Source organism: Cervus canadensis, chromosome 2, assembly GCF_019320065.1.
Source record: "Cervus canadensis isolate Bull #8, Minnesota chromosome 2, ASM1932006v1, whole genome shotgun sequence".
NCBI classification, from domain to species: Eukaryota; Metazoa; Chordata; class Mammalia; order Artiodactyla; family Cervidae; genus Cervus; species Cervus canadensis.
The window spans coordinates 90,754,571-90,767,445 of NC_057387.1; the positions used below are offsets into that span (position 1 = coordinate 90,754,571).

Here is a 12,875-nt window from a genome sequence, read left to right on the forward strand (position 1 = left end):
ACTCCCATACTTTGGCCACCTGATGCAATGGAAAAGACCTTGATGCTGGGAGAGATTGAAGGCAGGAAGAAAAGGGGACTACAGAGGATGAGATGGTTGGATGGCATCACCGACTCAATGGACTTGAGTTTGAGTAAGCTCTGGGAGTTGCTGATAGACAAGGAGGCCTGGTGTGCTCCAGTTCATGGGGTCGCAAAGAGTCGGACACGACTGGGCAATGGAACTAAACTTGAACATGAACTGAACACGTTCTCATTTCCCTAAATTTAAATCTCAAAATAGTTATCTAATATCTGACCCACTATAAAATTCACGAGAAATTAATATATGTTAATTTCATTGGTTTGGCTAAACTTGGTTAGTATTTTAGATCATAATGGTAATAAAACTAAATGTCATTGCTAGGTACTGTGCTCTAGGTACTTTATAAATATTATAGACTCATCAGATACAATGATCTGAACTTGTGGATTAATATTGATTTGATCATAAATGACATTGTTACATTGTATAGAAATGTTTTTTAATGCCTTCAGCAAACAGTCTTCCAGATACACTTTCAAACAAGATTATAAAGTATTGCCTTGGGAATTGGGAAATGGAGGTGTTATTCTCCTGCTCAGAAAAGTAGCAGATGTGCTAGGATGGGGAGGTGTATATGATTAGCTTTATTTTAGGCTTGCTGCAGTTTCCTGAAGCCCCAGCCTATTGTCTGATAAAAACTAGCCTTGAGCAATGTAACATTCATATGTGGAAACATTTCAGATTTTTAAAGGCTTCCTTTGAATGTAATGCCTAGACTACTGGAGTGAACTTTAATTTTGCTTCAGAAATAATAGAAAATGTCTAAATAAAAATTTTTTTGTAAAATATGACCTCCTTTTGTTCACAAATGGTGGATTCTACGTTTTGCAGATGTGTCTTGCTGAATCAGGACTGTCTTATCCCTGCCATCGACTTACAGTGGGAAGAAGATCTTCACCTGCACAGACCCGGGAGCAATCTGAAGAGGTAGGCATGTTTGCTAGCTTTTCATCAAACATAATGTCTGTCCTTGCTCACCTGCCCACTTCCTATTCTTTTTTATTTGCCACAGCAAAGAATAGGTAGAGTTAATGTGGCATGAATAGCATCTCAGTAAATTCTTAAAGGCAGAAATTTTCCAAGCAAGATTATTGCTAATGTGCTTCTTCTTGTTCTATAAGTTTCATATTTCAAACAGACAGAACTGGGGTGGATCAGTTTAAATGATTTTTACTTAGAATTGTCTGGTTAACAAAGGAATTTTTTAGCTGCTGACTATATAGTAGACTACACTTATTAGAATTCATCCTGAAGGTCCTTTAACTCATAGAGCTGGATCACTTTCTATGTGCCAAACATTGTCCTTAGTACTAGGGAACAAAGATGAATAACAGCGTACCTATACCAAGGTGCTCAGAGTCAAAGGTGATACACTAGTAAACCAATAATAATGGCAGATGTAATCAATGCAGTGATAACAGTGCGTCACAGGCAGCTGTAGAGACAAAGAGGGGCAAGGAGAGTGAACATGTGTGCATACGCAGTGTGCCTGCGTGTGTCTTTGCAGGTCTGAACTGTATTAAAAGGCAGAATCTTTTCCTGGGTACAACAGCACTGTGTCCAACCGTGACTCGGGTATAAGGGAATGAGAAAGACAGCCTGGACATTGCAATTTATCAGTTTTAGAAGTATTTATTGGGACTTACTGATGGTCCAGTGGTTAAGACTCTGTGCTTCCAGTGCAGTGGGGGCAGTTTTGATCTTTAGTTACAGCATGGGAACTCTTAATTTTGGCATGTGGTATCTAATTCCCAGACCAGGAGTCATACCCCAGGCTCCCTGCATTGGAAGCATGGAGTCTTAGCCACTGGACCACCGGAGAAGTCCCCCAAAAGTTTAAATTAGTACAGCAAAACCTTTTCCATTTACTTTCTATACAAAGTATGGTTGCAAATTTTTATTTAAACTTAGATATTTTGGACATTTATTATGGAAGCTGCCACAAAACCTCTAGCACTATTCTCTGAATATGTAATTGCATCATTTAAATATGTAAAAAAGAAAAGGGACTGAATAATTAAAGTCGTAATCTGTGATCATCCTGGGGAAATGACAATTTGCTACTCAATTTTTGGAAATCCATAAAGAAGGAAGGTTTTCCCCCCACCGCAAATACTACTATACTATTTCTTTAGGTTTCTAAAAATGTTAATTTCCTTTAAAGAGCTCACACCATTTTTCCAACCCTTTATCTCGCTAATTCCTCATGAAAGGAAAAATAATATTGAGTTTCACTGCTTGGCAGAAACTGCCAAAAACAATTTATTGAAATATTTCCTTCTACTGCTTGAGTATATTTTTAATGGCTAAAGTAAGTTATGCTTCAACCCATTAATGAATAAATCTGCTAATATTAAAAGGAAGCCAACTAGCTCCACCCAGAATTCTTAATGATTTTATGCTCTTAAGAGGTGACAGTTACCTGTTTCATTTCATTTTATTTCCTTTTCTCACCCTCACCATTATATGTGTTATTTGGGCATTCCATTCAGTGGAGTGTGTGGCTCAGCTGGTAAAGAATCTGCCCACTGTGCAGGAGACCTGAGTTCAGTTCCTGGATTGGGAAGATCCACTGGGGAAGGGAACGGCAACCCACTCTAGTATTCTTGCCTGGAAAATTCCATGGACTATATAGTCCATTGGGTCACAAAGAGTCGGACATGACTGCAGGACTTCTACTTTCACTTTTTACTTTCAGTGGAAGGAGTTCAATGCCATAAATTGAGGAAAAGTGTAGTAGAGTGTGGCATACACTTTAGATTAATTAAGGAAGAAAGTAGAGTGGGGTTAGGGAGCTTTGTAAAACTAAGAGAGCCACAGCCTTGAGGATATCTTTAAATCTGATTTTCTGGGATGAGTCCATTATTTTTCCTTCCCTGGCTAAGTAAATATACCACTTCCTCCAGGGGACTGGTGAGAAATGGGAACGGAGCTGTGACTTGATTGTTATGTCGTCATAGAATTATGAAACTGGAAGGAATTTTTTATTTGATTTATACTTTGCCATCCATTTATTCCTCATTTATTTAAACATTTTTTCAATGTCTTCTACATGCCAAACATTAGGATCCCAGTCTTTGTGCTGAAAGAGCTCACACAAAATAATATCTGCATTTTCTCTCTAATGGCTGGGTTCTGTCCTCATGAGGCAGCTGGTTCCATTGTTGAGCATGTCTGTTGGTATCTACCCTATATTAAATCAGAAGCCATGACTGTGTGGAACTGTGTATAATCCAGTGGTTCTACTTCTTTCCTCTTGTTTTAACCCTTCTCTTACATGACTGTGTGTGTTTCAAGATAATTACCACTTTGCTGTTGACTGTCTTCAGCCTTGAGTTAGGAAGAAGATATTTGAGACCAGTAGTCAAATTCAGGTTTTGAATTTTATGCATTGCACTTATGTGTTCTTTAACTGGGGGAATTTTTTTTCTTACATCATCCTCTAGCCCTGCAAATATGTTTTCCTTATAATTAACATTTTCTCGTTTCTTCCCATCTTCCCCTTGTTCCTGAGCTCCCTTTCAATGCTTATGTGCATGCTAAGCCGCTTCAATAGTGTCTGACTCTTTTGTGACCCTATGGGCTGTAGCCCACAAGACTCCTCTCCATGGGTTTCTCCCAGCAAGAATACTGGAGTGAGTTGTCATGTCCTCCTCCAGGGGATCTTCCTAACCCAGGGATTGAACCCACATCTCTTATATCTCCCACATTGGCAAGCAGGTTCTTTACCACTAGTGCCACCTGGGAAGCCCCTCCCTTTCAATGACCTTTCCATATTTCTAGGTACCTTAGCTAGGTACCTATCTCTCCTCATCCCAGCTGCTTGGGTGGGACATTACAGGGACCTCCCCCCTGGACCCAGGTTTTTTGAGAGTTGGCCAATCCTCAGTTGATAGTGTAAGAGTAGGAGGGATACTCCCAGAATAACAACAACAAAAATAAAATCCCAAATTTAAAATGTAGTTAATGTTAAAGCTGTTGATTTGTAATTTCAGTTAAGCAGACATCTATTGAATACTTACTGTGCTAATCAAATGAATATAAACTGAAAATTTCATATTATGTAATTAATGAGAAAGGTGAGATAAGCATAAGATACTATAGAAACACACAGGGAAAGGGGTGCTATAACCTTCAAGAATGTGTGTAGGCAAAAGCTTTGTCTGCCTTGTCTACCTCTTTAGCTACCTCTGTAGCTCTAACAACTAGTAAAGCTCCTGGTATATACCAGCCACAGAATAAATACTTTGTGAATGAATTTTTTTTTTTTTAAGAAAAAAGAGAAGAAGAGGGGGAACTAGAGCAATTTATATCCAAATAAATGAAAATGAAAAGAATTGAGTCACAGCCAAATGAAGAAACATGGATGTAGTATTCCATTCAGAGGAAATAGCATGACTTGATGTAGTGAATGGGGAGACCTAAGTGCAGCTTGGTGTTCGTGCAAAATAAAGTGGGAGACAAAGAAAGATAGAGATGAGACAAAGGTGAATAGGTTTTTATATCTCAAGTTGGAAACTTGAACTCTGGGGAGCCAGAAGACTTTTAACTGGAGGGTGATTTTTTTTTTTTCCTGCCAAGTGGACATTTTAGAGAAAAGCATTTTGACTGCTGTGCAGAGGCTACATGTAAGGGAAGCAAGACGAGAGACAGAGAAATCAGATATGAATCTGTTGTACTAGTATAGGCAGAAGATAATGAGATCCTAAACTAGAACATCACTGGTCAAAAAAGAGAAGGAAATGGATTCAGGATATATTTTGGAGGGAAAATCAGTAGGACTGGTGACAGACAGGATCTGTGGGAGAAGAAAGAGGGAGAGGATAAGAATACTTATATTTTGGCTTAATTGGCAGAAAAGATTTATTCAGTAGTTATTCAGTGAATTCTGATTACATCCTTACTCTACCCCTGACACTGGCATAAGTGTTAGGAATATGGCTATGAACAAAAACAGTCTTTCCATGAAGGAGCTTGTTTCTAACTAAATGAAATTGAATGCACATAATTGCCCAAAATTTGTGTTTCAGGTTTTTTTTTTAATGTATGTATTTTATTGAAGTATAGTTGACTTACAGTGTTTCAGGTGCTCATCAAGGTGATTCAGTTATACAAATACACATATATTATTTTTGAAAATTTTTTCCATCTTAAGTTACTATAGGATATTGACCGTAGTTCCCTATGCTATACAGTAAACCTTTGTTTCTTGTTGCATATCTATTTTTTAATAAGAAATATGCATTCTATTCATACTAAGTCAAACAAGTGCAACCAAAATGTCATATTTTTTTTAGTTAGGCAAAAATTCATAAGCTTTCTAAAATACATATATTATGCATATTTATATATGTGTGTATGTGTGTGCAAAAGCTTTTCTACTACATTTGATAAAGGCTTGAAGAAGAATGTCAAAAAAAAGATGGAGAAATTGGAGAGCATAAACTAAATGAAAGTAAACACTGAATATGAAATAGAAAAAGTGAAACAAACTAGATAAAAGTAAAAGATCATCATATAGTCCAGTTGTTTTTAAACATGACTGCCCATTAGAAACATAAATCTGGAGCTCTGGAGGAAAAAGCAATACCTGAACATTTGTATTTTTAAAAAAATTTCAAGATAATTCTGATATGCATCTGGATTTTAAAAAGTGATTACAGGTTTTTCTATTAGATCCTAGTTTATCCTAGTTTTGGTGATATAGAGTTCTATTATTTTTCTGTTGACCAATCATGATACAATGGTATTAAGTGAATAATAGTTACAGAATCACAGTAGTAGAACATGTTTATCAGTTTTCACAATCTATAGGCAGACAAAAAATAAAAGACAATTACAAATGAAAACAATAATTGGAACATGATTAGCTTAACAGTATAAAATAATTACATACAGTTTGGGCAGGTCAAGCAGAGTGATGAGGTAAGTGGAAGTGCATACATGACATGTTTTCTTTCACCCAGTCATTTAATCCATTTACATTTAAGGTCATTATTGATATGAATGGTCCTATTACCATTTTCTTAATTGTTTTGGGTTTATTTGCTGTAGGTCTTTTCCTTCTCTTGTGTTTCCTGCCTAAAGAAGTTCCTTTAGCGTTTGTTGTAAAGCTGGTTTGGTGGTGCTGAACTCTCTTAACTTCTGCTTGACTGGAAAGCTTTTGATTTCTCCATCAAATTTGAAGGAGAATCTTGCTGGGTAGAATATTCTCGATTGTAGGTTCTTCCCTTTCATCATTTTAAATATACCTTGCCATTCCCTTCTGGCTTGTAGAGTTTCTGTTGACAAATCAGCTGATAGCCTGATGGGAGTTACTTTGTATGTTATTTGTCATTTTTCCCTTGTTGCTTTTAATATTTTATCTCTGTCTTTAATTCTTGTCAGATTGATTACTATGTGTCTCAGTGTGTTTCTCCTTGGGTTTATCCTTCCTGGGACTCTTCTTCCTGGACTTGGTTGACTATTTCCTTTCCCATGTTTGGGAAGTTTTCAGCTATTATCTCTTCAAGTATTTTCTCAAGTCCTTTCTCTCTTCTCCTTCTGGGAGCTCTATAATGTAATAGTTGGTGCATTTAATGCTGTCTCAGAGGTCTCTTAGGCTGTCTTCATTTTTTTTTTTTTTCATTCTTTTTTCTATATTCTGTTCTGTGGTGGTGATTTCCAATGTTCTGTCCTCCAGGCCATTTATCTGTTCTTCTGCCTCAGTTATTCTGCTGTTGATTCCTTCTAGTGTGTTATTCATCTCTGTTTGTTCTTTAGTTCTTATAGGTCTTTGGTAAACATTTCTTGAATCTTCTCAATCTTTGCCTCCATTCTTTTCCTGAGATCCCAGATCATCTCCCCTATCTTTATTCTGAATTCTTATTCTGAGTTCTGTCTCCACTTCATTTAGTTGTTTTCCTGGAATTTTATTTTGTCCCTTCATCTGAGACTTAACTTTCTGCTTTTTCATCATAATTAACTTTCTATAATATGATTTTTGTTTTAGCCACTGTGATACTGTGCTTCTTCTGTCTGCCTTCTGATGGATGAGTCTAAGCAGCTTGTATAAGCTTCTTGATTGGAGGGACTGGCAATGAGAAAAACTTGTTCTTGTTCTGGTAGACAGGGCCTTGCTTAGTAAAGCTTTATTTATTTATTTTTAATTCATCCTTTATTTTTTATTTTTTTTCCCATTTATTTTTATTAGTTAGAGGCTAATTACTTTACAGTATTGTAGTGGTTTTTGCCATACATTGACGTGAATCAGCCATGGATTTACATGTATTCCCCATCCTGGTCTCCCCTCCCACCTCCCTCCCCACCCCATCCCTCTGGGTCTTCCCAAGGCACCAGCCCCGAGCACTTGTCTCATGCATCCAACCTGGGCTGGTGATCTGTTTCACACTTGATAATATACATGTTTCAATGCTGTTCTCTCAAAACATCCCACCCTCGCCTTCTCCATATAGGGTTATTGTTACCATCTTTCTAAATTCTATATATATGTGTTAGTATGCTGTAATGTTCTTCATCTTTCTGGCTTACTTCACTCTGTATAATGGGCTCCAGTTTCATCCATCTCATTAGAACTGATTCAAATGAATTCTTTTTAATGGCTGAGTAATATTCCATGGTGTATATGTGCCACAGCTTCCTTATCCATTCGTCTGCTAATGGGCATCTAGGTTGCTTCCATGTCCTGGCTATTATAAACAGTGCTGCGATGAACATTGGGGTGCTCGTGTCTCTTTCAGATCTGGTTTCCTCGGTGCAGCTCAATTCCAGAAAAATAAATGACCCAATCAAAAAATGGGCCAAAGAACTAAACAGACATTTCTCCAAAGAAGACATAAAGATGGCTAACAAACACATGAAAAGATGCTCAACATCACTCATTATCAGAGAAATGCAAATCAAATCCACAATGAGATACCATTACACGCCGATCAGGATGGCTGCTATCCAAAAGTCTACAAGCAATAAATGCTGGAGAGGGTGTGGAGAAAAGGGAACCCTCTTACACTGTTGGTGGGAATGCAAACTAGTACAGCCGCTATGGAGAACAGTGTGGAGATTTCTTAAAAACCTGGAAATAGAACTGCCATATGACCCAGCAATCCCACTCCTGGGCATACACACCAAAGAAACCAGAGCTTAGTAAAGCTTTAATCCAATTACCTGCTGATGGGTGGGAGGGTTGCACTCCCTCCCTGGTAGTTGTTTGACCCAGCCCTGGTGTTATGGGCTCTATGGTAAGGTTAATGGCAAACGCCAAGAAAGTTTATGTCAAGGAGAACCTTCCAGTGCCTGTCCCTATGTGGTGAGCCCCTGCCGACCCACACCTCCACAGGAGGCCCTCCAACACTAGCAGGTAGTTTTGGTTCAGTCTCCTGTGGGATCACAGCTCCTTTCCTCTGGGTCTTGGTGTGTGCAAAATTTTGTTTATGCCTCCCCTCCACGACTGGAGTCTTTGTTTCCCTCAGTTCTCTGGAATGCCTATAGTCAAATCCTGTTGGCCTTCAAGGCCAGATTCCTTGGGGATTCCCAGTTCCTTTGTTGTATCCCCAAGCTGGGAAGCCTGACATGGGGTTCAGAACCTTCACAATAGTGCAAGAGCTTCTTTGGTATTATTGTTCTCTAGTCTATGAATAAGCCACCCGGCGGGTATGGGATTTGATTTAATTGTGATTATGCCCCTCTTACTATCTCACTGTGGCTTCTTCCTTGCCTTTGGACGTGCGGTATCTTTTTTGGTGGGTTCCAGTGTCCTCCTGTCAGTGGTTGTTCAACAGCTAGTTGCAGTTTTGGTGCTCTCACAGGAGGAGATGAGCACATGTCCTTCTACTCTGCCATCTTAAACTGGCTCTTTAGTCAGGTTTGATCTCTGCATACAACTGAAATGCCCAATTGAAAAAGTTTCAACCAGATACACTGGTTTTTATTGAAACAAAGTCTCTTTCGTATTTTCCACACTCCCAAGGCAAGGCAATTACTTAAAAACAGCTTATGGTAGCTGCGTTGGGCTCCAGAGGTGGCCGAGTGTCACAGTGGGACTGGGTGGCCAGGTGGGAAGTGAGGGAGGGGGCTAATCTAAGACAAAATCTGTTTATTCCAGTCATTGAGGGACCTGCTATTCTTTGAAACTGTCCCAGTTGATCTACTACATCAAGGTGTTTTATGATCCTTTTGACTGTTCAAATTAGGATATTTTTCTATCAGCGTCAGATTCCTTTACCCTAATTTGTTAGGTGAAGTGTTTGTTGTTAGAGTCTATGTTCTGCCCATTATCTTGATCCTACTCCAACTAGCCTCTCCCTACAACATGGGAAGGGTAAGGACTCGCTCTTGCATTTTTGATCCTCTATCTATTGGTTCCTTCTCTTCATTCTAAATATATATGTATAATATATATATTCTCATCCTAAATGTATATGTAATATATAAACAGACATTATATAAAAATATATATGTTTTCTTTATATTATTGTATTATAAATATATATATTACATTCCTTCAAGTTTAGCTTCCCCCTCAAGCTTTAACTCATCTGTTCTTTTATTCACAGCTAAACTTCTTAGAGTAATCTGTACTGAATAACTCTATTTCTTCATTGTTTATTTTGTTAACTCACTACAGCGTGGCTTCTTTCTGCTATGTGACTAAAATTGAATTTAACTGTTAGAGTCAGATAATAGTCTTTGACAGATCATTTAAGATGGTGGAGCCTGAGCTCACCTCTCTCACAAGCACACCAAAATCACAACTATATGCAGAACAACCATCGATGAAAAAGACTAGAACCTACCAGAAAAGTTCTCCTCCAACTAAAGACATAAAGGAACTAAAATGAGATAGGTAGGAGGGGCAGATTCATGATATGATCAAGTCTCATAGTCCCAAGTCACAAACTGGAGAATAATTATATTGCAGAGGCTCTCATAGGACTGAGAGTTCTGAGCCCCATGTTGGGGTCCCCAGGCCAGGGGTCCTGGCATTATATATTTGTGTGTATATGTATTAATATGTATAGTATTTTACATACACACACGTGTGTGTGCTCACACACAATGGAATACCTCTCAGCCATAGTAAGGAATGAAATTTTGCCATTTCCAGCAGCATGGATGGCCTTGGAAGTTATTGTGTTAAATGAAATAAGACAGAGAAAGACAAATACTATGTGATACCACTTAGTCTGTATTCTAAAACACACAGCAAACTAGTGAATATAACAAAAAAAAAAAAAAGCAGACTCACAGATAAAGAGAACAAACTAGTGGTTACCAGTGGGAAGAGGGCAATGAAAGTTGCTCAGCCGTATCTGACTCTTTGTGATCCCATGGACTATACAGTCTATTGAATTCTCCAGGCAAGAATACTGGAGTGGGTAGCCTTTCCCTTCCGGTAGAGGGAAGCGAGGACCAAAATACAGGTAGCTGACTAAGAGGTGAAACTAGGTTGGTGCAAATGTAATTGTGGTTTTGGACCATGAATTTTAAGTCATTATAACTAGGCTCAAACATATCTTTATTAATCAAAATAAGAACCATTACAATCAACACACTTTTGCCAGTGAGAAATACGTTTATTCCTGTCACATAAAAATCCATGCTTTAGGATTCGATGAACTCTTAGAAAGCATTTTCTGCCTCCTGCCGGTTGTGGAAATATTTTCCCTGCAAAAAGTTGTTGAGATGCTTGAAGAAGTGGTAGTCAGTTGGTGAGAGATCAGATGAATGTGATGGACGAGCCAATACTTCTTAGCCCAATTTGTTCAACTTTTGAAGTGTTGGTTACACAACATGCAGTCAGGTGTTGCTGGAAGAAGAACTGGGTCCTTTCTGTTGACCCAGGCATTGCGGTTTTCGGTGAATCTCATGGATTTGCTGAGCATACTTCTCAGATGTAATGGTTTCTCTGGGATTACGAATATTGTAGTGGATCAGACGGGCAGCAGACAGTGACCATGACCTTTCTTTGGTGCAAGTTTGGCTTTGGAAAGTTCTTTGGAGCTTCTCAGTCCAGCTAATGAGCTGGTTGTCACCAGTTGTCATATAAAATCCACTTTTCATCACAGGTCACAATCTGATCGAAAAATGGTTCATTGTTGTGTAGAGTAAGAGAGACAACACTTCAAAATGACAATTTTTTGTATTTGCAGTCAGCTCATAAGACACCAACTTATTGACCTTTTTCACCTTTCCAATTTGCTTCAAATGCCAAATGACCTTAAAATAGTTTATGTTGAGTTCTTCAGCAGCTTCTCATGTAGTAGTGAAGAGGATCAGCTTCGATGATCCTCTCAGTTGGTCGTTGTTAACTTCCAATGGCCAGCCACTACATTCCTCATCTTCAAGGCTCATCTCCTTTACAAAACTTTTTGAACCACCACTGCACTGTACATTCATTAGCAATTCCTGGGCCAAATGTGTTGTTGATGCTGTGAGTTATCTCTGCTGCTTTGTGACCCAGTTTGAACTCAAATAAGAAAATCACTCAAATTTGCTTTTTATCTAACATCATTTCCATAGTCTAAAATGCATATAAAATAAACAGAAAGTAATAATTCATTAGCAAAACAGATAAAGCAAGAAATGCACATTAAAATTATGTATAACATAATCACACTTATTTAAGAACATATTCATTCCAGTATCAAATGGCAAAGTTCAGCAATGCTAAACCAAAATTACTTTTGCACCAACCTAATACATTCTACTAAAACTCTCCATAGATACTTTAATTCCTGATGAAGTTCTTCAACAAATTATAACAGAGATTTTACTTAACTACCTCCAGTGATAGGGAACTCATATTCAGAAAGGCAATTTTATTTTTAGAAATTAAATTACTTTTGCATCAACCTAATACTATGTATAAAATAAGCTACAAAGATATATTAATCTTATAATGTAGGCAATATATTACAAATATAAATAGACTATAACCTTTAATAATTGTGAACCACTATATTGTACACTTATAACTTCTATAATACTGCACATAAAATTAAAAAAACAGTTTGGGACAGAAAAAAATCGATTTTATAAAATGCCATACTACACCATATATTTTCTTTTTTAAATTTTTTTATTTATTTTTGTATTTTCTTTTTTTTAATATAAATTTATGTATTTTAATTGGAGGCTTACACCATATCTTTTCATTTTCACAGCCACCTTTGTGTCAGTATAAGTCACCCTCTGCAGTAGTGATGTAATGATGGTTGCCTAGAGTCATATAGAAAATGGCGAAATATTCAACACCTGTTCTTTTGTTTATAAATTCGGGATCCTTTATCCTTTTTTTTTGTCATACCATAACTGCCTTTTACTTAATTCTCATCCTTCTAAATCTGTTTACATTTCTTGTCTTCACTGAGATTTCCTCAGGTCTCACATCTCATATTCTTTCTCTTAATTGCCTTTCTAATCTTTGATAGTTTTCACTTCATCTCTTTTTCTTCACCAGTTGAAATATATTCTGTAAACTTTTATCCTTATCGTTGTTCTTTTTTTATCTTTCAACTGAATGATCTTATTCATTTCTACAACCTCAGCTGTTATTTATCTGCTGATTACTTCCAGATCTAAATTTCTTCTGGACCTCTTTCTTGAGCTCCTAAAAAGACTTTTTTTTCAAGTTGCCTATTAGATGTTTTTACTTGGATGTCCTACAGCTTCCTCAGATGTATTCTGAGAACTGGCCTCAATATTCTTCCTTATCAGACCTGACCTTCCCTACCACTCAGTTACCCAAACTAGAAATTTGGTTTTTTAAGATTTAAATCTAAATGATGAACAAT

General features: G+C 37.4%; 1 protein-coding gene across 4 annotated transcripts in view; it reads left to right on the forward strand.

The window, feature by feature from the left end:
- Window positions 1-12,875, forward strand: part of FAF1 (Fas associated factor 1) — a 507,320-nt gene that overhangs the window by 329,690 nt on the left and 164,755 nt on the right. For all 4 annotated transcript variants that reach the window (XM_043461371.1, XM_043461369.1, XM_043461370.1 and 1 more), the window contains one exon: window positions 916-1,011. In XM_043461371.1, coding sequence (XP_043317306.1) covers window positions 916-1,011 — 96 coding nt within the window. The remainder of the gene's footprint in view (window positions 1-915; window positions 1,012-12,875) is intronic.